The sequence below is a fragment of the Mustelus asterias genome, chromosome 18 (genome assembly GCF_964213995.1).
Source record: "Mustelus asterias chromosome 18, sMusAst1.hap1.1, whole genome shotgun sequence".
In the NCBI taxonomy this organism is placed as follows: domain Eukaryota; kingdom Metazoa; phylum Chordata; class Chondrichthyes; order Carcharhiniformes; family Triakidae; genus Mustelus; species Mustelus asterias.
In genome coordinates this window covers 66,366,894-66,394,525 of record NC_135818.1, presented here as the reverse complement: position 1 = coordinate 66,394,525, position 27,632 = coordinate 66,366,894, and the positions used below count along the sequence as shown (strand labels likewise).

General features: G+C 39.7%; 1 protein-coding gene across 2 annotated transcripts in view; it reads right to left on the bottom strand.

Annotated features, from left to right (window-relative positions):
• Positions 1-6,446: 6,446 nt before the first annotated feature.
• slc38a6 (solute carrier family 38 member 6) overlaps positions 6,447-27,632 on the bottom strand; it is a 40,469-nt gene continuing 19,283 nt past the window's right edge. For both annotated transcript variants that reach the window (XM_078234224.1, XM_078234225.1), the window contains 9 exons: positions 24,336-24,394; positions 19,765-19,827; positions 18,017-18,067; positions 14,564-14,643; positions 12,678-12,778; positions 12,454-12,578; positions 11,196-11,340; positions 10,012-10,106; positions 6,447-8,598 (listed from right to left, as the gene is read on the bottom strand). In XM_078234224.1, the coding sequence (XP_078090350.1) occupies positions 8,506-8,598; positions 10,012-10,106; positions 11,196-11,340; positions 12,454-12,578; positions 12,678-12,778; positions 14,564-14,643; positions 18,017-18,067; positions 19,765-19,827; positions 24,336-24,394 (812 nt within the window). In that variant the 3' untranslated portion in view covers positions 6,447-8,505. The remainder of the gene's footprint in view (positions 8,599-10,011; positions 10,107-11,195; positions 11,341-12,453; positions 12,579-12,677; positions 12,779-14,563; positions 14,644-18,016; positions 18,068-19,764; positions 19,828-24,335; positions 24,395-27,632) is intronic.

Sequence of the window (27,632 nt, the reverse complement as noted above, 5' to 3'; positions counted from 1 at the left end):
ATTTCTCTCGCGTCGCATCTCAAGTTGAACATGTTTATTCTGTGTTGTGCAGTATCTGTTTTTCTAATGCATATGGATATGTCATCTCGGTTCTCTGTTGTAAACCTTTATTAGTAGGTCTGACCCAGACACAAACCTTTTTTTTTAAGGTCCTTGCATAAATATTTTATAGTATTCCCTTCTTATAAATTGTTAAAGGTTAGTTCAGATATATTCTCTGTAGGGTGAAATGTTTTATAGCAGTTCCCTGCATTCCTTTTACTTACCAAGTTCACTGCTCCCAGGGGTAGGTGTCTCAGTTTCAGGTTTCACATGTGGTCAAGCTGTGACAGGGGGAGTTTGACTAGCTACAGCAGTTTACAATTAAACATGTTAGAGACTATCTGATCAAAACAACACATAAAACAGTGCATCAGAAGTCACCCATATTTTATATGAGGATCCAGATAAATGTTACATGGGCAAATACATATGAAACCTGCGAAATATAAAATTAACGGTTCCGCTATCTTGTCGCTCTTTGTGCTTTGGATACCATCTCAAGCTGAGAAATTGGCTATCGCAAGCAATCGCTGGGTAATGGAGACATCTTTCATTCTACGCTAACTTTTGGCACTTTATTTTTGTCCTCCTTTACAACATCTTGTAGGAGGTCTTGTGGTACATTGCGTAGCATCCCTGCCGTCTGAGCCACAAGCTCTGGGCTTGAGTCCCACTCCAGGGTCTTGACAGCCACAGAAAGTGCGTTCATAATGTGACCAAACAGATTAGCAACCTGTAAATCCTTCCAATACACCGATAACAGGCGGTAAGAGTGGGGGAGTCTTCTGTTCAGACATGCTTGATGCAGGGTGGCACCTCTCAAGCTCTTGCAACCTGTTGCAGGAAGAGCCAGCTATGGAAACAGACATACAACTTTTTAGGTGCTCCATTTGCCGATAGACACTGTCAAGCTTCTAAGTTACAATACCTTGCAAATAATATAAAATGTTGTAAGTTGCAAATTATGTTGGCGGCACAGTGGTTAGCACTGTTGCCTCACAACTCCAGGGACCCAGGTTCGATTTCAGCCTTGGGTGACTGTGTGTGGAGTTTGCACATTCTCCCTGTGTCTGCGTGCGTCTCCTCCGGATGTTCCGGTTTTCTCCCACAGTCCAAAGGTGTGTAGGTTAGGTGGATTGGCCACACTAAGGATGGGATTTTATAGCCTTGCTTGAGCGAGACCAGAAATTCCCGACCGGGAAATATCCCCCAGCGGATATTTCTGTTGTCCACCCCTCGTCTGCTCTGATTCCGTGGCAAGCGGAGCAGTAAAATTCCAGTGTAAATTGCCCCTTAGTGTCGGCTAGATGTGTGGGGTTACAGGGATGGTGCGCCTTGGTAAGGTACTTTGTCAGAGAGTCGTGCAAACTCGATGGGCCAAATGGCCTCTACTGCACTGTAGTGATTCTATTCTATGATGTCAGAACAGTACAGTATTTGGTTCTAGAATTGTTGATGCTCATCTGGCACCTTGCCACCACCCACTCATCTTTTTCTGCACGGATTACAAAAGTTGTCATTTGAAGGATAAACAAAAACTCCATTTATCTATTCAGAGCAAGTAGGAAGGAGAGGTTAGACTATCAACTTAACTTCAATAAAATCTCATGCTATAATAAGTGAATTGGATTGATCTCTATGGGTTGTTATCCATACATACATCATCAAACAGAATCCCAAAAAAGACTGAGGTCAATACAAACCAAAATAATATTGCATTAGCTTCACAAATCCAAAATCTTTCGAGTCAAACTTCAACCTTGCGTGGTTTCATCCTGACTCTCAGTATTAAAATATATAGTTGCAATTAAACTCTATATAAGCTGGCTGATTTTTTAAAGCATAACCATCGCAGACATCATTAATTCAGAAAATTGCAGCTATTCTTATGGTTGCATGTTAAAAGCTTCACTTTTTGTAAGAGTTCCATCACATTTGATTGAAGAATGCTGCAAGATGCATTGAATACCTATTGCTACACTTAAAGGGTTAAAGTGTGTTAGCGCCCATCAGTGTCATCGAGGCAGGGGTTTTAAAATAATATTTTTAAAGATCCGATGAAGTGCTGAAATCATTAATCATATTCTTTGGCTTTATAGCTCCTCTACAATAAAGTAAGAAGAATTCTAGAAATGGAAAGCCTCCTTTCTTACAATGAAAGCTGCCGTGACCTTTAGGGTGCTGACAATAGTATTCTGACATCATGTAAAACAACCTTCAAATTTAAACCAGGTGCAGATAGTTTGCTGGCGTCTTGTGGCTGCCATTCTGTCCACAGACTCATAGACAGAAGTGCTGAGGTACCAAGTGCGATTGTGCGGAGATACCACACACAGCCAGAGCCTGGAGGTATGACTGGAACAGCTGATGCTATTAAAATATATTTATATTCAAAACAGCTACACTTTTCTGTTAACTGTGATGCGCTTGCATTCTGCAGACAATTCGACTGACCATCTTTGGAAAGGGGTTCATTTAGATTGCTAAAACGTAGTTTGGATTACAAGTTGTACCCATTTTACTAATTCTGCCATTAGAAACATTAGTGCTCTTCACATCTACCACCAGACTTTGGTACATCATTTTTGTACTTATGACATTAGAAGTCCAAACAAAAAAAAACTTTTTTTTTCCCTTTTTTGATAACCAGAAGTAATGGGTTTCTGACATTTGTAGTTACTCGGCTAAGTGATGGATACATAAAGATTTCATCAACACATTGGTCAAAAGATTGCTTCATTAGGGAAAGCTAGAAAATAAAAACTAGGCAAAGTGGACTGTACCTATTGTATTTCCTCCAAAAAATTCTTTAAGATTAGAATTCATCATAAACTGGAGGTTAAAATCAATTTAGTTCCCTATCAAGCTAAGAGTTCAATTAAATCATTTAAACCCAACTTTGACATTCTAAAAAAATATAGCGACAGATTCACGGGACATGGAGCAATGTCGACATGTCATTTGGAAACATGGGCCTTATCCTAACATACTGGGAATGACATCCATTGATGAGCCACGTACTCCTAAGGGGAAAAATGAGACATTAAATCAAAGCCCTGCATGGTGGCAGTGGTTAGCACTGCTGCCTCCGAGCACCAGGGGCCCGGGTTGGGTCACTGTCTGTGTGGAGTCTGCATGTTCTCCCCATGTCTGCGTGGGTTCCCTCTGTGTGATCCGGTTTCTTCCCACAGTCTGAAAGACGTGCTGGTTAAGTGCATTGGCTATGCTAAATTCTCCCTCAGTGTACCCAAACAGGCGCCGGAGTGTGGTGTCCAGAGGATTTTCACTAACTTCTTGCAGTGCTAATGTAAGCCTACTTGAGACCAATAAATAAACTCAAAATATTTCCTTTTACCTCCAACTAGTTTAACAGCAGTAGGGGAGTTCTGCCCAATGTCCAGGCTAACATTGATCCCCCGTTTACAACTAAAGAAATACCCAGATACAATCTATAATAGCCCCAGTTAGACAATTACTTAGGAAAGATGAGAGAAGTCACAGAGGAGGTTTACCAGAATGGTTTCAGGGACAGAGATGTTAATTTCAAGGTTAAGTTGGAAAGGCTGGGATTGTTCTCCTTGGAGCAAATGAGATTGAGGGGAGATGTGATAGAGTCGTACAAGATGACGACAGGTTTGGGTAAGATAGAGGAGGAAAAATTCTTCCATGGTACAAGGATGAGGATTTAAGATATTAGACAAGAGGTGCAAGAGGAATGCGAGGAAGAACTTGTTATTGAACTTAGGTGAGATGTTCTTTCAGAGATCCGATGTAGACTCGATAAAGCCTCTTTCAGAATACAATACATTACCCAGCATAGTACTTGGAGGAAGTTCTAAACTGGATGGCATGCTGCAGATTGTGATTGGAAATGAGAGGGCAAAGTGACAATGATGTAGCAAATGGAGCATTATTCTGGAAACCAGGACAAAAAACCTGTCCTGGTCCTGCCACACTGATGCTATAGTTAAGAAAGCCCACCAATGCCTCTACTTTCTCAGGAGAGCAAGAAATTCAGCATGTCTATGACTCGCACCAATTTTTACAGATGCACCATAGAATCATAGAAATAGAATCATAGAAACCCTACAGTGCAGGAGGCCATTCGGCCCATCGAGTCTGCACTGACCACAATCCCACCCTGGCCCTACCCCCACATATTTACCCACTAATCCCTCTAACCTACGCATCTCAGGACTCTAAGGGGCAATTTTTAACCTGGCCAATCAACCTAACCTGCACATCTTTGGACAGTGGGAGGAAACCGGAGCACCCGGAGGAAACCCACGCAGACACGAGGAGAATGTGCAAACTCCACACAGACAGTGACCCGAGCATCAAACCCGGGACCCTGGAGCTGTGAAGCATCCTTTTCAGATAAATTGCAGCTTGGTATGGCTCCTGCTCTAAGAGCACAAGAAGCTACAAAGGGTCGTGAACGCAGCCCAGTCCATCATGCAAACCAACCTCCCATCCATTGACTCAGTCTACACTTCCCGCTGTCTCAAAAGCAGCCAGCATCATCAAGGACCCCAGCACCCCAGACATGCCCCCTCTTCCATCGGAAAAAGATAAAGTCTGAGATCACGTACCAACAGCCTCAAAAATAGCTTCTTCCCTGCTGCCATCAGACTTTTGAATGGACCCACCTTATATTAGGTTGATCTTTCTCTCATTCTGCACCTTCTCCTCCTTTCCTATTTACTTTATGAATGGTATGCTTTGTCTGTGTGCAAGAAACAATACTTTGCACTGGAACCCAATGTGATAATAAATCAAAATTAAAATTTTGAATGTTATATATTTACACAGGGCAGAATTTTCCTTAAAAATGGCCAATGTCAGGTTGTGACAACCATCATACTTCTGCCCAGAAACAGCCAGGTTTTCACCCCAGATCTTCTGACACTATCAAAAACAAGCAGGGGGTGCTTTATGCCATCATTCTGGCAGGGCAAGGCAAGGCCTTTTCAAAGGCAGTCCCGATCTCAAAGGCCCCTCCATGATAGGGAACCCCCCCCCCCAGCAGACAAGGGAAACACACAACCCTTGAAGAGGGTCATCCTCCCAAATGGTTGGGTCCACCCTCACTGCCCATGCACCAGGGTAACCCAAATCTCTACCTCATATTCACCAGCAATAGGGGTATCACCACCCCCCCCCAAGAATGCAGGTACAACCTCTCTCCCCACCCCCCTCCCCACACACAAATGGGGAATACCCCAATGAGGTACCCCAGGAGCCAGTGCCAATCACCACCAGGCACGATCAAGACTGGTTTTAATTTTTTAAAAACTGGTATCACACCTGCTGGGGAGGACATCTAACACCCCAGAAGAAACAGTGTAAACCGTTTGGTCATATTATAGTACATTTAAATTCATGGTAATCAAGCTTACACAGCTCTTGGGCATGAACTGGATTTGATCACTGGCAGGAAGCAGGAAAGATCTCAAACAGATCTTGCCACCTCAAATCCTGTGGTGGCCTTGTCGCAGGAATTCGTGAACAGGCACTGAGAATCGCGGCCAGAATATATGCAGGAATAGTTTTCTGATAAGAATAGAACATAATTGTGTATGGTATCGGTCATATGATTCAATTTTACTACAAAAGGTAGATGTGGCATTTTTGTCAAATGCAGCCCCGTCAATATTTGCAATGATTAAATATGACCAATATAAATGAACCAATTATTTTTTTTAAATGTGTAAATTCCTTGAAAGGTGGCATCGTGATTAGGTATAACCGTGGTTGATGTGGGGTTAATTTTAGGGTTGGGGGGTTACAACTAATCCCAACAGAAAAGTAGAAAAGAATCTGAATGGTGAGTAGGACAGGTTTGGATACATCTGTGATGGTTCTCAAGGTAGATCAAGATTCACAGTTCCAGTCACAATTGAAAGGCGGCTGGCACTCAGCTGGAGTCATTGCCTTCAAGAGGAGTAAACAGTGTTACTCTTCCTCCTTTTCAGGTGCAAATACATTTTTTCTTCAAAAAAAATGTTCTTTCAGGCACAATTTCTACCAACAAAGCAACAGAATGGAGATTAGTCTTGCAAACAAGATTTTATAATAATTCATGGGTTTCAACACTTCAGTATTGAAATCATTTCCACCGAGGGCTTACTGTGTATTTTCTAACACATTTGGAAATGTCCATTAAAAAAATTACAAATTATAATTCAATATTTTCCACATAGGCGAACTGCAGCTTTAAAAAGAACTGTTGGCAGATCGACAATATTCTGTCGTCAAAGCAGGAAAAGTGCAACAGAATCGTTGAATTTGAGACCAGAGGATTAAGATATGACTATTTGAAGTGCATTTTTACTATTGCATTAATAGAACATAGTGGCTTAAAGCTTTCATATCAAATGAGAAAATGTTTGTTACAAAAGACTGCAGTAATTTAACATTTTTATTTTTAAAAACATACTCTTCTGCATCAGCAATAAAAAATTCTTTTGGACAGTAGATTAAATAAGACAGAAAAAAGAGGCATTACATGTGAATCGTTCCATCACACAGGTTACAAGATCATTACTGGGGCAATATTTCACAATAAGCACCTTTCATAAAATGTAAACGATGAGGAATCTTCCTCTGTTAGTAGACAAATAGAATAACCCGAGCGTAAAAAAGTATCTTGTCTTCTGTTCAGTGAACACAAATTAGACAAAGCACTATAACGGGAGTACAATATCTTGAGCGTGCAACTGGCATTAGCATCTGGTGGAGTTATTAAAAAAAAGAACTGACCACGTTATAAATTTGGAGATTATCAGGATCAAAGGCAAGTTGGATTTTGCTTAATTTTAAACACGGGGGCATTGAATTAGTCAATGTTACTGAGCAGCTGCATGGTTTTGCTTCCTTTAACTTGTGCAAAGTTGGAAAACATTTTGATATGTGACCCGAATTGTTATATTATCTGTACACAACAAAGCCTATGTCTTAGCGCAAAATAACACATTGTAAAATATTAGCCAAAAAGTGAACAAAGTAGCCAAATGTTGATGCACTTCAGCAGTCGGCCATGTTTTACTTGCTGGACCTAATCTGGTAGACTGTATAAACAACATTAATCTGTGGCAAGTGACAGCTATTGTACGCCTTTGATCAAAATCCCCTGGTGTTCACTGTCAAACCAGAGTAACTTCAAAAACATTTAAACATGCACACTTGCGAGGAAAACAAATTTACTTACAATCTCACAAGATAAATATTTAAGTGTTAATCATATCACCCTCATCAGTTCTTTTTAAAAAAGATTAGACTGTGTTAATTAAGGTACTTAAGAAACAGTTCCTAAATGAGATGAAATGTTCAATAAATGTGTATAAGATAGGGACAGAAGATTTCCATTCCTTTCAAAAAAACAGCGCTGAATAAGAGATATTGAAATATTAAAAAGACTCAGTGCCCACTTGCTTTTTTGACAACTTTATAAAGTTTTTCCAGCAGAGCAACCGGAGTTCTTAAAAATGTGTTTCAGTGCCATTTCTTCCAAAGCAGCCATGGAAACCACGTCAGTAATTTACACCATTATTTAAGAAAGATTGCAGCACTGTGTATTTTACTGGTTTAATATCAAATCCCAGCAGAGACTGCCCTTTACCCCAGTTTTCAATTATTCAAATTCTTCAATATTTCTAATTTGACAAATTTAATGCAGACAATATAAAAATCCTGTAAACCTATATTTACTATTCCAAGACTAAAGAAATTAGATGTTTATGATTCTCACAGGTACACATCAAGTAATTGGACACAGAACAAAAGTTCAAAATATACCAAAATATCCCAGTGTTGATTAGATTGCTTCTTATCCCAAAGTGCAATAATTTTGTTTGGATTGCTGCCAATGAGCATACAAGTTTTTAAAAATCTCATGCACACATTCACTATTTACTTAAATAATACACTGGTTTTAAACAGATCACTTTAAAACAGACCATTTTTTGGACAATTATTTGAAAATGTGGAAATAAATTTAACAGCATCATAAATCACCAATATCTCTACTGCAATTGAATACAGATTACATAAAATTGCACTGGCTATAGAAATTTTCCAAAACATTATTTTTCCAGGTGGCAATTTCTCTTCTGGTGGAGATTTCTCCACAGCAATACAACATACTTGATTTCCTTGTGTTCTGGCCCCCACCCCTCAAACAAGAACATGGAGAGCGGGACAGAAGCAGTCAAAGCAGAGTCCTTATTTTTGATCTTGCATAAACATTTCTAGATGCCCGGTCACCAGGTTTATTCCCATTCAGAGATTTAGAAGATCTGGTCCAGTTTCTGCACCTTTTTTTTCCCTGCAGAAAGGCAGTTCCACTTGTCACCATATTTCCAGTGAATCAGGAAAAAAGTGCATGGCTACAAAGATGTCACCGAATAACTGATGGATTTCCTGAGTGTTTCTGTGGTTTTCATTATGTGCAAGTTCTGTTGATTAGGCTTCATTTTCAGTGTGCAGCCAGGTTATAATGATAACAGGCAAACTAACAGCACCAATCAGGAAGCCCAGAATAATCAACCCTAGAGCCTTGTAAAACAAAAAAAAGAGTAGCTTTAAGGCAGTAGAAGGAAAATATAAAACATATTTCGATGAAATATCTTAGTTGTTGCTTTGAAATCACCAGCCTTGAGATTAAACAATAGAATACTAGTGATGTACAGATTAAAAAGAGTTGGTTTGAAATTACTTTGCGATTTTAGAAGGTGTTGGCCCAATGATTTGAAATGGATTAATGCCCCTCCTAAAATCAGTGCCGAGGGGGATATGCTGAAGTCACGTGGTACACACATCCTACCCCAAGCCATAAAGGTTACACTGGTAATCAAATTTGTATGTATACCAAATTTCCTTTGAAATGTGAGATACTATGCACTTGGGCCAGCACTGTTCACATCTGTGCAGTGTCTCTGAGTTTCGGGGAGTGGGGGGGAATGAAACCCTCTGCTACCAGTTGGTACATCACTATTTTCTTATGTTCTACACGCAGGAGTGTGTGATGGTACCTGTTCAATGTCACTTCACTCATGGTGAGGCCAGTTAGTCTGTTAAATGTATTGGGAACAATGGGAAGGTAGATGAAGCAATACATTATTAAAAACGACATGCGTCTTTTAGGCTTTGCTAGTTTCAATCTGTTGAAGCCCATTTTAAAGCAATATACCATTGTTACGTAAACAAATGTGGAAGCCAAAGTGGGATAATATGGATGATTCGGGCCATGTCCACTGAATTTGAAAAGGAACAAAGTGCCTGTGGCAGAGAAGACAGCTGTAAAACTGGTTTTAAAAAAAAATAAATCAGAAAACACGTGAATGAAGTGACAATTTAAGGGGCAAAGACAGCACCCATCCTCACTCCTTTCTAACAATGGAGAAAGAGTGATTTAGTTCTTAAATCCCTCTTACTATTTACTTCATTCGTCCTTTTTACATTTTGGAACTTGTAAGGTCCTCAAACAGTAGTACAAGATCGTTTGGGATTAACTGCCATTCTGCCAATTTAGCATTGACTAATAGGCTGGAATATTACATTTTGATTAAGGAAAGCCAGGACTAAAAGATTTTTAAAAATTCATTCATGGGAGTTGGCTGGGCCTGCACTTATTGCCTACCCCTGTGGACGGTTTAAGAGTCAACCACATTGCTGTGGATCTGGAATCACATGCAGGCCAGACCAGGTAAGTGTGACAGATTTCCTTCCCTAAAGGACAACTGATGAGTTTTTTAAAAAAAAAATCAATAATTGCTTCAAGGTCATTATTAGACTTAGTTCCAGATTTTTCTTTTCAAATTTCATCATCTGCCATGGTTGGATTTGAACTCGGGTCCCTAGAACATTACCCCAATTCTCTGGATTACTAGTTCAGCACCAAACCACTGCGCCATTGCCTTGCCTTCTAGCCATAGTCTTGCACCAAAAACTGGTTATTTCAAAACTCACCTTAAGCTTCTTCGGGGATTTCAAAGGTTCACTGCTTATTTGCAAATAAAAGAGTCCCGGGTAGATAAACAGTAAAGCAGTTGAGGTAGTGGAACCTGAAGAAATGGAGAGGATTTTAGACCTTATTTCTTTATGCAAAATGTACAGCATAGAAGCAGACCATTTGGCCAAACAGACTATGTCTGTGTTTATGTTCCACTCTAGTCTTCACCCATTGCATTTCATCTAACCCATACCTTTATTTCCCCACTCATTTATCTAGCTGCCTCTTGATGCTACAACTGATCTAAGGTCTAAGACATTAGATCCAAAAGCAGTCTGAGCTTTTTATTCAAGACTGAAGTTAAAAAGCTTTTTGCGATTGATGTAGAATTTTACCTAGGAGGAATAGCTGGATAGGTTGGGATTATTTTTTTTTCCCCCGGAACAGGAGGCTAAGGGGAGATTTAATTGAGGTATACAGAACTATTTAGGAGCCCATAGAATGGATACGAAAGACCTATTGGAAGGCCATTAACCAGCAGCCGCAGATTTAAAGTAAATTAACAGCAAGATTAGGGTTTGAGGGGATTTTTTTCCTCAGTGGTGGGGGATCTTGAACTCTCTGCCTGAAAGGAGACAGAAGTGTTCAATAAAGAATACCTGGATAAATGCTGTATGATTGAGTTGAACAGCCTTCTTTCAGCTGGTAAAGTCATGGCTTGCTTCGGCACTGTAAAATCTTCATGCTTCTATAATCCCTTACATTCAAACTACCTCACAGCAGCTTTGATTTAAAAGTCAATGATTCAGATGGACAACATTGGAACATAAATAGAAACTTCAGTGATCGTGTAAGCAGGAAATTGCAATCTTTAGACTTTATGGTTGTTAACTTGATGGCAAATCCTTCAGCAGTTACATGCAATTGGGTTGAGATGAGAGCATAGGCCAGCCCTGTGCCTTCTTTGAAAGATTCTTACAAGCACCACACAGTCCCTGGCATTCATCATTCACACACTTGAAAATGACAGGTGCCCCAACAAAGCCTTTCACTGCCCTACACGTTTTGCTGTGTTACATTTCATAAAGAGCAGATGATTAATTGATTCAGAAATCTAAAAAGCTAACTTGGGTTTACATCTTTCCCAGTTTCTACCTTTGGCAATTTGCTTCCAGCTTGATAATAAACCAAGTTAACTTACCAACTACACCAAAGATATTCTGAATATTTGGCACATACATTGCCAATAGCACAATCACTGTTTGAATAACAAGCGTGACAGCAATATGGTGTAACCACGTGAAGGGGCGGTTTGAAAATAATAGCAGCATAAAAGCTTTCCTTGCCTGCAAAAGAAAAAAAGGAAACATCAATGATAAACAGATGCTCTTTAGGATGCTACTTGCTCCAGCCCAATATTATATGGGATAATTTACACAAAATAAAATTTTGTATGGGCTCCCACTTGGTTAAGGTGTTTATAAATGCTAATGTAACACAAGGTAGCCTTATATACGGAATTCAATAAAACATTTTAAATCATACATCCATATCTGAAAGCATTTTCTTTCAATTTAACCTCAAGTTGCAAGAACATGCCAAGAGACAAATTTACTAAAACAAACCTTAGAACTATTGCTGCAGCATCCACATTTTGCTTTCTACCAAAAGCACAGATGACATTAAAATTAGATCCCCTGTGGTATTGCTAATGAGTAGTCAGTTATCTCATTTCTTATGTCTAGTGCTTGCCCTGGTCCTGTTGCAGCCTGTACATGACAATACTTTAATCCTTGCTTCAATACAAGTAGAAAAATTACATAAAACTTATTCAGATAGACGAATCTGCATTAATCACCAGTTTATGATGTTCTTAATTAGAAACCTATTAAAAAAATTACTTTCCTGCTTGACTTCCCATAGAGTACTTGTGCAAGGTATGAATCTTGTCAATTCACTTCTCTAAACCCATTTTCATAATTATTTGAGATAATATTTTTTTGTAGCTCTCCAAGCCCAGGGTTCAACTTTATTGTCCAAACTGATTAAAATGGCTCAAATCTCTCTCTTTACCACAGCACAGAACATCAACACTTCAGGGGCAAAAACATACACTTTTAGCTTAAAATTTTGTCTATGATTTACTTTGGACAAACCATAAGACTTAAAGGGTCTAGTCCAGGATGGAGAGAGAAGAAGAACACGGAACAATTGGACAGACTTGGAATAAGTCAGTGAAGGGTACTTAGCTTGTCTAACGATAATGACCAAATGTCCCTGTTAATGCCATGATTTTAGGCTATAGAGTAATGATTTAAACAACAATGCCATTTGTAAAGGCTAAGGGATAAACACTGCAAACTTTTGTTTTAGCATCATGTTTGGCAAACTGGTTTAGACTAATTCACGCAACAAGAGCAAAAAGTGCAAAGAGTAATTACATCTTTGCGAAAACTCACTGGGAAATGGATGAGAGGCACAGTTAGAAGTACAGAGAAGAGTATGCATATTCTAACAGACATGACGACAGCATCTTGTGGCAGATATTGGCTGTAACTGTGCAGCAACTGAGAATCCACTTTGCCTGGAATAAAGCAAAATTCAACAAGAATACCTCAAGTGCTTTGGGGAGGGTCTGTAGAAGGAACTTTTTTAAATGTTCTAATTAATTCTCCATACAAACCATAAAACGTCAGGTAGCCAAACAAGGCGGACAGCATGTAGACTGAAAAACTCAGAGTTATCCCTATGTTAACTGCTTTTTGCATCTTGCTCTTTGAAGGCCTGATTAAAAGAAATCCAAATGCATTAGTGTTGCACATGCTTCGTTACAAGATAAGCAGAGCAGCCACTATTGTCAAAGCAAGTATCACAGGCTCATAAGAAAGAATATAGCACGTCAAAAATTGAACATTAAATTTATACATACAAGCATGAATCAGTGGCAGGAATACGAAAATTAAAGCAAGTTTTAGTAATTCAGTCTCAGCTACTTCTGGATCAGGCTACATGATTTACTTTCCAACTATCATAAAATAATGAAACACTCTTCAACAAGTTAGCAGACTTAAATGCTCTATTCTGGACACCATGGAGGCGACTCTCCCAGCCTGCTGCACTGCTAGAGTGGGCTGGGGGACATAAGCATAGGCCATTTAGTGGGCTCCCTGCTGGGTGTCATGGTCTCCGCGTGTCCATGGCTGCCGGAATTCTGACATCAGCTCTGCGCGATTTGGTTTAAATATTTAAACTCAAATTTCAAGTGTCATTAATGGGCCCGAAGTCTCCGGACCCGCTAGCCTCATTACCACCCCCCGGAGTGTTTCACACAGCTCCCCACTAACGGGGAGCTGGCAATCGGAACCATGGAGGCCCCCCAAGAGGTCAGGGATAAGGGGTGCCCCCTTGGCCCCCAGCATTGGACAAAGTGGCAATGTCCAGGTGGCACTGCCAAGGGACAGGGCCTATGTGGGGGTTGGGGGGGGGGGGGTGTCCGACTGACATTCTGCATAGGGTTAGGTGACACAGAGTGAAGGACTGATTGGGGCTGGCCTGGAGATGACCAGCGATTGGAGATTGGTGGAGTCAGTTGGCCTGCATTGTGGGGCTGGCCAGCGATCAGTAGGCCGGCTATGAGGGGCTACTGCACATGCATCGATGTCCACTATAGCAGATCGGCGCATGCTCAGCACTATGCTGCCAGCCTCTCCAGCAGGGATAGGCCCCACCCATTGATTTTTAAAATTGAGATTCATGCTATTGCATTCTGTGATGCAGTGTGGGAGATTCATTTTGAGAATCCCACTAAAATAAAGTGGGATTTACTTCAGTTTTTACACAAATTCGGCACTTAAATTAATTAATAATAATGAATAAATTATGTTATTGGAGGAAGAAAAGCAAGCAATTAGAGTAGCAGTTGGGTCAATAAGGACTGCGAGTGGGGGCACTGAATCATCTCGGCCTTAAGCTAGGATCACCCCTCCTTATGAATATCACTCCCGGCCATAACTCGCTATCTCAGCTATTGGGGTTGGGACTGTTACTTGGGTGAATGCACTGGCGTGTCATGTGTAATATTGATACAGAAGGAGGTGTTCCAACAGTACTTGGAAGCAATACTCCAGCCTCTGTGCTATTAACTCCAAAGATGTGCGGGTTAGGTGGATTGGCCATGCTAAATTGCCCCTTTGTGTCCCGGGATGCATAGGTTAGAGGGATTAATGAGTTGGTTATGGGGATAGGGCCTGGGTGGTATTGTTGTCGGTGTAGACTCAATGGGCTGAATGGCCTCCTTCTGCACTGTAGGATTCTATGATTGGACACGGGATAATAGATATTTTTGATAGAAGAGCAGGATTTGCTAATCAGTCCAACAAATTTTATGAATGACTGGAATTTACTACATTACATGGATTGGACTGATACCAATTCCCACAAGAGGCCAGAATGACCGGCTGCTTTCAGTGTAGAAAAGTGATGTACTCAAGTCAATTGGAACTTGCAGCTAGTCATGTGGAGACTTGGTGCATCATATACATGACTTGGCAGGCTCCTTCCTCCACTTACCTTCGGAGTTCACAGTAAATGGGCAGCACGGATGTGTGGCACAGAAACGAAAAGGCCATAATTGGAATTGCATACGCACTCTACGAGAGGACAAAAAATTGTGTAAGAAAAAGAACATTTTATCTTGCATAATATGTTTCTCTTTGGTTGAATCAAATCTGCTTTTTTGAGAGACCCACTTCTTGCACTCTTGACTCCTTTCCCACTAAACTGCTGACCGAACTGCTTTTTCTTGGCCCTAATGATAGCGGACATTTTAACTATTTCCCATTCCTCACTGACTATCCCCATCCTCTTCAAAAAGATTGCCATTACCCTCAACAATTTTTAAATAATGTCTTCGTGCAATAATTTAAAAAAATCAGGTGCTTCACGAAGAGCTATTGAAAAAAATTGACAAACTCAAATAAGGAGATACTTGGACTGGTGACCCTCAAAAGCCTGGCCAAAGAAACAGATCTTAAATGTAGAAAGATAGAGGGGCAGAGAGTTTCCAACCATGAATCTCAACAATTTTCTTTTGGCTCTCTCATGCCTAGGTTTGGTCAGAAATCCACACTTGGATGAGCTGCAATTTCCTCCACACAAACAGTGGGAAAGCCGGAGCTGTCATCTTTGGTACCGCAGAGTCGCTGAGCAGAGACTGATTAAGAAGTTTAACAACACCAGGTTAAAGTCCAACAGGTTTATTTGGTAGCAGAAGCCACACAAGCTTTCGGAGCTCCAAGCCCCTTCTTCAGGTGCTTGGAGCTCCGAAAGCTTGTGTGGCTTCTGCTACCAAATAAACCTGTTGGGCTTTAACCTGGTGTTGTTAAACTTCTTACTGTGTTTACCCCAGTCCAACGCTGGCATCTCCACATCAGAGACTGATAGCCAGGTTCCGCACACGAGGACGGCCTCAACCGGGATCTTGGGTTCATGTCACACTATCTGTAACCCCCACAACTTGCCTGGACTTGCAAAATCTCACTGGCTGTCCTGTCTGAAGACAATACACATCTCTTTAACCTGTGCTTAATGCTCTCTCCACTCACATTGTCTGTATCTTTAAGACTTTATTAGCTGTGAAGACTCACATTCCAATCATTATTCAGTAAATTGAGTTTGTGTCTTTATGTGCCCTGTTTGCTGTTTATGAGCAGATCTCCCGCTCACCTGATGAAGCAGCGCTCCGAATGCTAGTGGCATTTGCTACCAAATAAACCTGTTGGACTTTAACCTGGTGTTGAGAGACTCCTTACTATCTTTAGTACCTGGCAGAAATACTGTGCTTTTGCTACAGATTCACTCTCCCTACCTGTCGATTGTATCGGATCGAATCAAACTCAAAGCGGAGTTCCCAACCTCCATTTCCACTCCATCACCAAGATCTCCACAATTCCACTCTTGTATCATCAGCAATCACTGCCCCAACCCATCTACTGCTGAGACTTCCATCCATGCCTTTGTCACATCGAGATTTGACAATTGCAATGCCATCATGACTGACTTCCCAACCTCTAACCTTCATAAACTTAATTTTAACCAAAGCTCTGCTGCTGAAGTTCTATCATGCACCAAGTCATCATCCCCTTCCACTTGCTTACCTTGATTTTCAGTCCCATTGAAACCTCAAAGTTTATGATCCTTGTGTCCAAATCTTTCCGTACCATGATCTCTGCAGTCTTCTTCAGCCATATAATCCTTGAAGAACTCTGCATCCTATCTCTTGAGCAACCCAAAATATCTTTGTAAACACTTAGTGACTATTCTTTCACATGTAACCCCCCACAAGGTGCATCTTTCTCTCTCTTCTCAAAATACTTTATAAAACCCATATCTTTGAGCAAACTCTCTCCTTTTTTTGGCTCAGGCCTTGAATTATCAGATATAACTTCTATGAAGTGCCTTAGCATGTTTTTTTCTGTATTTCAGAGCACTAAAATAAAAATTGCTAAGCCAAAAAAACCCAACAATACAGGACCATGTGTGTGTTAAGGAAAATCATTGAATAATTCAGTTAAACAACCATTCGCCAGAATGAAGAGATGCTGTGTAATATCTAAACAGTTTAGACTAGGTCTTAAATGGAACCCCGATTAAAATTGGGCCTTGTCCAGAAAAGGTCATCCCTAGTCAAGAATGCCTTGGGCAACTCATGGTAATTTGTATCCCAACAATATTCCATCTATGCTGATGCAGAGTGATGACAGGAGTTTTACGTGGGATGCAATTTAGTTTAAAAGGGGCTACTGTACAAATTATCCTTCATTAGAAAAGTCTACTTTACAGGCATTTCATATTATAGCATGCCAAAGGGTCAGGATGTCAAACGAATAGTGCTGTCAGTGCTTCATTAACAGGTACATTTATTCACACAGGAAATTGCATTTTGCCTCCAAGTTCAGACTCTAATCGCCCAAGCCCTTGAAATAATGGGTTATTTTATTTAGAATAAAATTAAATGGATTTCATATGTGAATTCCAAATGACTTGCAAGCCAGATTTGCATTTATTTTAAAATCAGTAATTAAATATCACAGTTCTCTCAACTTTTTTTTGTTGCAGTAATAGCAGTGACAGGATCAAGAACCAAAGTAGATATTACAATTCAAGAAATGGGTTTTAAATAAAAAAAGAAAAAGTCACAACCAGAAGTATATCATCTACCTAACTTAAGGCACAGGGATAAGCCAATTCCACTGCAAGTTCTTAAAAATTAACAATTAGATGATAGAGAGAACTGGCAAAATGGTAATGTCATTTGATCAATGATCCAGAGGTCAAGGGTAATGCTTTGGGACATGGGTTCAAATCCCTCCACAGCAACTAGTGGAATTCAAATCCAACTAATTAAAATCTGCAATTTCCTGGCTGCCATTATATCATTAATTGTTGTGAAAATCCATTTGGTTCACTAAAGTCCTTTCGGGAAGGAAATCTGCTATCCTTATCTGGTCTGGTCTACATGCAACTCCACATTCGCAGCAATGTGGTTGACTTTCAATTGCCCTCTGCAATGGCCTAACAAGCCATTCAGTTCAAGGGCAATCAGGGATAGGTAACAAATGCTAGCCTTACTAGAGATCGTGAATGAATATTAAAAAAAATATATGCTTGAACAATTCTATATCAAGTCCAGCCAGAACATTTAAACATTCTTGGAACATGTCACTCAGATCACCACCGTCACTCAGCATGTATATATCACTCAAGCTGGATTGTTGATGGATCACTTATTGTAAATAGTGATCACAGTCCACTTAATTTAGAGTTAAATCATCTTTTTTCAGATGAAGGTGATTTGGAAATTGCTGTTCAATTAGCCATGAGGAGTGAAGTGATCAGGAACTGCCAGACATTTATTAATGTAACCTTTTGTGAAAGACTAATTGTACTGCTGATGACCTTAAAAATCTATAACTAGTGAACAGTTGCTAGACCTCCATACACTGCTATAAGCAGAGTACAAACCTTGGCTGAAACTTGTAGAAGCTTTGGTTTACATTCATCGGAACTGAAGTCCTAAACAAGAAAGAAAAAGATAACTTTACATTCCATCAAGATCCTTACATCATCTGCTGTCTATTTAACCCTTCAACATGGTACACAGTCTTCATTGAGCATCTTGCATGTTACTGTCAATGATTAGATGTTTCTTTCATTTGAAACTGCTAACATCAATAAATAGATATCCTCCTGTTTCTTGCCATATCTCATGCTGGAGGAAAACGTTACATACATGGGTGCCAGTAACTATCCAATAAAATTATCTAACCAGCAATCCTGACTTGCAAGCCCATACAATGAGTGGATAACCATGGCCAAGTCTGATCCCAATATCCACCCATTTTCTACCTGAAGTCACTAATAAAGCAGATTAGGAGTGGTTGGTTCATTCCCCACCTTGGCCTAGGGACAGGATCATTTGCTATTTTTAGTAATGGAGTATTTTTACATTCTTGGACATTCCAGAAAGTATAAATTAATTAAAAAGAGCATATTGCAATACAAGAATTCTGTCAAATTGAAATGCAAGTGAGCAAATGCCTTCAAATACAGATAGTCACTATTAATGACAATAACATAATCCTTCCGCAGGCCAAAATTGCTTTATATAAAGACAAGCCCAAACTTTTGGAACATTGGTTTGAATCTAGTGCAGATTTGAGGTCCTATGTGAAACGAACTTGGACAGTCCCAATTCAATGCCTATTGAACGAGCACTCAATATTACTCCCAATTTGCAATCTGAGGGAATTGGATAACCTAATATTGGAAATGTAAAAAATGCCACATTGCAGTTCAATTGAAACTTAAATACACTAAAGCTGACTAGGGGTGATGCTAATGCTAGTGTCGGAGAAGTGTTCATGCCACAATACTTACATGCATTTTGATGAAGAACAGCAAAGAAACAATACATCAATACATTCAGTCCTTTATAAGGGGGAGGGGTTCCCACAACATTTTTGCTCCAGAGGCTCCCATTTGATATTAGAATAAAATCTGAACGCCGATAATAAAATTGGTATTTCAATATCACATGAACAGTCTGTATGCCAATCATTTTAATAACAGCAGAGCAGGAACAAAAAACAAGTCATGGGAGGCTACAAACAAGACAAACCAACTCAGGCCCCCGAAATCCTCTTGCAGACTCTCGGGGAACCATGATCCCACAGTTGAAAACCCTCTGCTTTATAGTTTACATTTAAGGGATTTAAAAGATTTGTTGATTGAATTTGCGCTATTCTCCATTAATTCACTTATATATGAACTTCTGTAATATTGCTCAGTAAAGCCACTGCTTTACTCCATTAGGTGTTAATCTGGTAAAAAAATAAATGCATTCAAAAAATTAGGCCTAGCACAGCTGTGATACTGGTATGTGGTGCTTTAACCATAAATAGAGTTCACATGCGCCCCAGTTAGACAGCCAGGAATTACACAGAGTTAATCATCAAATCATACAGCAACAGAAGAGGTCCTTCAATCTATTGCATCTCCAGCAGCTTTTTGAAAGAACTACCCACTTAATCCTACCCCTGTTTTTTTGCCATAGTCCTGCAAAATGTTTCCTCAAGTTTATATCTAATTTTCTTTTGAAAGTTACAATGCAATCTGTTTCTCCTGCTTCCTTTTCAGGCAGTGTATGCTTTGTCATTCAAGCTTTTCAGCAACCCACCTTAACCACCAGAGCTGTATTAAAGACATCTTACCTGAACATAATTCACGGTTCCATTAAACAGCGGGCAAGGAATGAACCATTTTTTAACTATGACCTGTAAAAGACAAAGCAGAAAGACTGTTTGACATGACTAGATTCTGCTGAGATAATTCAGTTTGTTTGCAGAATGAGAATTTAGGAGAGTCAGGAATGCACACGGCTGCACCAGCTAACTCAACCTGTCTGATATATTTGGTGCAATGACACTGTACTTAGCCAGTGTACGACCAGGAGCTCCCCACTCAGCTGCTTTAACAATTCCTAATTTAAACATCTGGATTTGAAATTCACAGGAAAAATGTAAAGACTAATAGAGCAGATTGGAGGAATAAAATCTGCACCATGCCAAGATGTGATGTAAAAGTATATTTTTTTAAAACCATGGAAGAAACCCTCCTGTTGCAACAATTTTAATATGAATAGGAGGAGAAGTTGATTTCAGAAAAACAAATGTAAAGTCATTGTAGATTAGTGGAGTTGTTTTTTTGCCCACTGTTGCTAATGTGGCATCAGAGGACTGTGACGGGAGCTCAACACCTCTTGACCAAGAGTGCTATGCTTATAAATAGTAAACAGCAGAAAATTTAGCTTTAATTCATGTATGCAACTATAATTTAGAAACAGAGAATTTCCAATGCAGAAATGTTAAAGCTGTACTGAGACTTTCACAGATGCACTACGAAAAGCATTCTTCCTGGTTGTATCACAGCTTGGTATGGCTCCTGCTCTGTCCAAGACCGCAAGAAACTACAAAGGATCGTGAACAAAGCTCAGTCCATCATGCAACCAGCCTCCCATCCATTGACTCTGTCTACACTTTCCACTGCATCAGAGAAGCAGCCAGCATAATCAAGGACTCCAAGCACCCCGACATACTTTCTTCCACTTTCTTCTGTCAAGAAAAAAGGTACAAAAGTCTGAGGTCACGTACCAACTGACTCAAAAACAGCTTCTTCCCTGCTGCCAGACTTTTTAATGGACCCAGCTTATATTAAACGGATCTTTCTCTACACCCTAGCTATGACTAACACTACAGTTTGCACCCTCTCCTTCCCTACTCTACGTACAGTATGCTTTGTCTGTATAGCATGCAAGAAACAATACTTTTCACTATGTACCAATACATGCGACAATAATAAATCAAAGTGAATTTTTTTGTAGCATTTGCTTTAGGAACACATGAGACGGCCATTCAACTCTTCACGCCTGCTCCACCATTCAGTTGGTACTTCAATGCCACTTTCCCATACGACTGATATCAAGCGATAAGGAGACAATCTCCAGTAATCTATTAATTTCTGTCTTAAACATGCTGAATGAGCTCCCACAGTTGTAATATGCTCCATGTTGCAACCAAATTAGGTTGTAGATGTTTTGGCTGATCCTTCAGCAGCAAGCTGAACGTAGCTATCTTTGAAAGAATACAATTAGAAAAGCCTTATGAGGAAGGGAATAGGTGTGGGGAAAGGGACAGGATAGTGTAGATAGAATATATTTAAAAATCACTTCACTTCAAAACATGCCACAGACATGCATCTCATCACATTTTAAATTGCAGGGAAAAACAGATTTTCAAACCTGCCATACTATAATTCAACTGGTCCATCTCTTTGAGACACACTGGTCAGAACTTTCAACTTCAGGAATCAGACATGGGCAGCATTGGGTTAGCCAATTACACAACCCACCCAATTTCCCTTTCTCAATGGCAAAGAAAGATCACATGGGATGTGCAAGGCTGAGGATCCATTACTGATTTTGAAGCCCTGATGTTGAAAGCTCCACTCATTATTTTAGCGCAAACAACATATTCAGAAATAACATGCAAGCATTTAGTTCTAATCATCTAATGACTTTTGACAAAAATCAAACCAACATCACAAGAGTTACCACCAGTAGAAGATCCGAAGCAGTCAGTCACTTACAGGTTCTGTTTCCACCCTGGCACATTTTGCAAAGAAACAGTTTGTGTTAAGTGTCTCATCACGTTTATGCAAAATTTAAGGCTTACAATATTAATATTTGCATCTATTGGAAAATGCACATGGATAAAAAGGCAATAAGATTGAAAGTTAAACATTTTCTCCTTTTTTGCCACACTATTTACCAAGCTTCATAGGACTCTGCTTCTGACAATTGCTTAAAACAAAAGATGTGTAAAGCAGTCTGGACCTCTGATTTACACTCTTCTCTCAGGAAATGTTTAACCATCACTTGGCATTTCTATGACTGGAATTCAAGTTCACAAACCTTCCTGCTGCTCAGTGGGATTGCTTGCAGGTTCTTAATGTCACTACACAGACAAACAAATTAATTTTTTATTCAGGTTTTGGGAAGTTTAACTGACCTGATAGAAGAACAGTTCCTAGTATGACATTTTTAGAAGGGAAAAAAAAAAGTTTTAAAAAATTCATTCCTGGAACATGGGCATCGCTGCCAAAACAGCATTTATTGCCCATCCCCAACTGTCTTTCCAAAGGTGATGGCTTGCTGCCTTAAACCACTGCAGTCCATGTGTTGTTGGAACATCTACAATGCTTTAGGAAGCATGGACATGTGCAGGATGAAAACAAAAGTTAGACTGACGAAAATCCAAATGAGAGTTAAAGTGACACATCAATTCTGGGATGGCTCATTTTAAAAAGAGATTTATATGTACCACTAGCTAAATAAAGTTGGTAAGTGGAGGTACAGACTGGAAAAATTCTCAAGAACGAAGGGAGAAGTTAGGAGAAATGTTTTCATAAAGAGGGTTATTAAAATATTCGTAACCGATGTAGATGCCACATCATGTAAAAAAAGATTCAAAATTGAGTACATATTAAAAAAGAATTAAGGGATGGTCAGGGAAGTGGGATTAGAATAGACAGAAGTTGAAGGGCCAGCACAGGCATGATGGGTTGATTGGCCTCCTTTAAATGATGGAATTTCTATGATTTGATCATAATCCAAGGATAGATGATCAGCCAACATCAAGTCATGTGTATGGTTCCAAACAAGATGTTTAAGGATTACCACAACTGGTTTTACATGAGGAATAATAAAACCAGTCCAGTAAGCCATCTGCAGAAGCATCATTTTAGAAGGTGCAGTGGATCTTCAATAGAAGGCAGGTCAAATCTGACTATATAATCTGGGGTGTTAAAAAATACTAAGTTGCTAGCACAATGAGTAGAACTAATTCTGTCTGACAAACATCCAGCATCTCAGACTCAAGTATTAAAAAAATAAGAGAATACCACACTACTGGAAAACTTAGGCATGCATTTGTTTTCTCAAAGTTAAGGGAGGACAAAAATGTACGCAAGTAGTGCAGTTATTTTAAAATCACTTTCAGCTGCTTTTGAGCACATGCCTACTTGTATGGTTCCTCTTACACAATTGCAATTTGTACATTTATACGAGTGAGCCTTAAAACCCACTCCACAATAGAGCTATAACTTTCATAATTATGTTGTACTGTGATGCCAAGGGATAGCCCATGCATCTGGACAATGGATCTGTCTCAGGTTAAGTAGTGTCATGGTACATATTTTACAGTAATGTTCCATTATCATTAATTCCAGTATAAAATACGACACTTGACAAATATAGAACAGCTGCACCATGCAATTAAATGAAATGTCCAATAAAAAATGACAGTTGCTGCAAACTTTCCACATCTTTGTGCATTACATGGTTAGAAGCAATTTTTCTGGTTCAATTTCCCAGCTATTGACAGTGGCAGGTCAGTAGGCGGGAATATCCCAAGGCAGATTGGTGGCAGTAGATTGCTGCTCTGATGCCGAATCGTTCCATAGCACATTATGTAGGCTAAAGGTCAATTTTCGCGCTATTTCCCTTCACTCATTCCCTGTATAATAAGCTTCTCATCTAGGCTGGGATGGAGGTATTGACAAGATTCAGAACAAGCAAACTATTAATGACAACTTTCAAAAGTGGAAAATGAAGGTTGAGTGCATAATTTTAATTTTCTTTGGCATATTGTATTATCTGTACCCTCTCTCCTGTCAACTCCCACTGTGCTATTATGTGAAAAACCTGCTCCCAGGCTCTGTCAATGCTGCTGAATAGAAAAATTGGATGCAAGACATTCAAGAATAGTCTTAAGTGATGTCCTTTCCTATTACATAAACACCTGGGTCGGAGTTTTACGGCCTCATTTGTCCTGAAATTGTAAAATCCTGTCCGAGTTCAATGGACCTTCCCATTGTCCGCCCCGATTCCCATGGCAGACAGGGCGGTAAAATTCCAACCGTGGGTCTTTCCACATAAAAAAGGGTATAGCTGAGAACAGGAAATGAACTTGTTGAAACATATGAGGGGAAATCTTTGCCAACACACAGCTTTGAAGCAAGACAAAATGTTTTTCAAATGCAGACCATGTCTTATTTTAATTTTCACCACTATGTCAGTGTATTGGTGGGCATGCAAGTACTGACAAATCACATCCCAAGTTTGCAGAGTATGTATTGGCACATACTGTATTAATCTTATGACCAACCACCCTAAAAAGTACAACCAGCTTAACAGGTTTAAAACATAATATGAAATTACACTCACCACAATGGCAAAGTAGACCATGAACAAGATGGACAAACCACTTGTGTAACCAAGAAACTCTGAAAATAATAAGGCAAGCTTTAGGAAATTTGAAATTAAAAAGTTGCATGGGTTGGGGGGGGGGGGGGGGGGGTGGTGGTGGATGGAAAAAGAGAGAATACATTCTACTTTAGTTTACATGAAGGAATGATTTTCTATAGCTTCATGGGCAAAAATGAGCAATACTTGCATGTATTCCATTACCCTGCCCCCACAGAGCAGGAGCACACAAACAGCTGCACATGCAAAAACATCTAACTGGTATATTTGGCAAATTAGCAGCCCTTTGCATGTGCTAAACAACAAATAGTAGTGTGTTCGGAAATAATGGCAAATACTCAAAATACACATTTCGTGCTTTTCACACCACTCACTTTTTCCTAAATAACTGGGTAAGCCCACAACCAACTCAGATTTGTGGCATCCTTTCAGCTGGCAAGTGGTACTCTTATGTGGACAGTTTAAAGAAAGTGAGATGGTTCTCATTTGGAGTAGAAAAAGTTGATAAAAAGTACTAAATTTCCTAAATCATGAAGCATTTTAATAGGAATAAAGAAAGGGGAAGCTGGTCAGAGTAACCACAGGATACAGATTTAAGATGCAGGGAGGAATTTGGTCTACAGGGAAAGAGCAAGGGAGTGAACTAATCGGACGGCTCTTTCAAAGGACTGGCACAAACATGATGGGCTGAATTACTATTTCTCATGCTGCATCTTTCAACTTCTGGAAAAAAATTTTTTTTTGCCTTTTATCCATTGTTACCCAAACACTATGGAAATTATATTTTAATCAAGTGAAACAAGACCTGATTTACACAATGTACAATGTGTGCTTCAATACAACAGTCACAACAATTTTAAGTTGCCAAACTAGAACTTGTCAACATTATTCTTCCTAATCTAAACAGAAACCCCCTCCAGGCAATGTAAATGCAGAAAAGGGAAAGATTAGATTCAGAAGTTTGCAACCCCAATTCCTTATGGTACAATGAAGACTGCTAGAAGGAACACATCATGAATCAATTTTTGATTGGTTCAGCCTCTTTCCCCAGTCCTAACACAATGATACATGACTAACAGACACTTGGGGAAAATGCTTATATTCAAGAGAAGATACCTCCTGAAAAAAAACAACAAACTGGAGTCCCAAGTCAGTCACTTTTCACTGATGAAAAACATTAAATGATTGCAGTTCCACTCTCAAGCAAAAGCTACTTTTGAATGTAAAAATACGATTGTAAATCCAAACTGCATTTGTCAAAGTGTGATATTGGGTATTTTGGCATCAACGTGGTTCACTGTGAAATAAACAGTTTTGTTTAAAATTAGACTTTAAAAAAGGGCAAATCACTAGTTGAATGTAGCTGCAGTAACAATGTCATTACAACTGCACCTTCTCCCTTGAATAACCAAGAGTTTCCTATTCTAAGTACAGCCTCCAGCAGCCTAGATCAACTATTTAAAGTTTCCACCCAAGTGCAGCCACATGAACAGCCACTTCTGGTGCACTGTACAGAAGAACAGGAGATTGTGGAATAGGGTCCTTTTGAGGGGCTGGGAAGAGGAAAGAGACAGAGCCTGGAATATAGGCCTTAGAGACCTTGGGGCCCAGAATTCCCCAGAGGGAGGAGCAGTGGCAGACAAGTGGTGAGTGTGAAGGGTAGAGAAAGGAGCAGTGAATGAAGAGGGAGGAGTCCTAGGAGCCTTAATGTGACAAAAAGTGTAAAATTATACTCACTTGTGGCATTCCAAGAATTTGTGCTAGAAGAAATGAGGAAGGTTCTTGAACTGAGGGTTATTATACAGTGGTAAACCTTCACCACATTTGGTTGGGTGTTAGATATTTGACGTGATCAGGCCGTCATGTCAATTCATCAGGAATGCCTCCAAATCTGACAACCTTAATTCTCCCAATGCTGAAATCAAGGCTCAGTAACTGAGTCCTAATTCATTCTTCACCAGAATCTTTGGAACCAATTACTTCACAGCCTTTACTTCCTTTCTATAATCCACAATTGATTTAACTTGTCACTTTTCGCACCTAGGTTCTACTTTTTACTCGCCTATATTGTTCAACAATTCTTAAAAGCCTCTTGCCTCAAATCTAATCCTTTTACAGTGAAAAGCCAAGTTGGTTTCCTACGATATTGTTTTTAGATATATACACTTCACAGTACACCAATTACCTGTGATGGCCCATGTGCTCTGGGGAATAAACCAATATTTTATGTTGGGGTGATGATCCCTGAGAAATAGGCATCTCTGGGAGATAATTCTGGTAAAGCAGCTTGTTTCCAGTAACTGATCACATGACCAAGTTGCCTGGGAAAAACAATAAAAAAAGGACGAACAATAATTATACGGGGAGTAGACTGTGTGTGTGTAGTTCTGTTTGGTGTTTAGAAGAAGCTGGCGAGGGGGAACATTTCTTTGAAGCAGGGTGCAGTTGAAATTGTGTTGGCAAAATGGGGTTTTAAAAACTTTTAACTGAAGAATTCCAGTGAGCTGGATTTCTGGGATAGCCAAGATGAGGATTATTGGAGCGCAGGGGGAAGGGGGGAGTTGGTGAGAATAGTGGGACTCAGAACTCGGTGTGAAATTCACTACACAGGATGTATAAATCAACTCAACCCAACACCCACATTATACAGAAAATGACTTTGAACAAGTACAAGTGACACAATAAGACAACCATACTTTGTTTACTTTTAACAGCAGCAGAAGCTATTCTGCAGGAAGACAGAGTTTCATCAGAAGGCCATTGAACCAACTTGGAGTCATGCAAGCAGCCATGGTAATGAACCTTGAAAATCAGAAGGACTGCCACTTCCACTCACCTGAGAACCAACCCCCTGGAAACTGGACTACAAGATGCTTCAGCTTACTGAGATTCATCTGTTTTACAAGACCTCTGGACCTCAACTCTGAAGAATATACTGGTCTGCCATGAAAGAGACCGAGAATCAGGAATTTCACTTGTATTGTTTTACCTTCCATTTATCCCATGTGTGTGAGAAAGAGTTCAGTACTTGATACTTCACTCCAGGGCAATTGAGAGATAATAAAGAACATCCTTCATTTTTAAAACTCAAAGCTTGCTGCTGGAGATTATTTAATTGGAGCAACCACCAAGGGTTTTTAAAAAACCACTTATATTCAAACATATGGATCACAGACAATCAAAATGAACACAAATATATCACATCAGACAATAATGAATCAGGGCCCTGGGAGATGCAAGGTCTGAGTTGCTGAACTC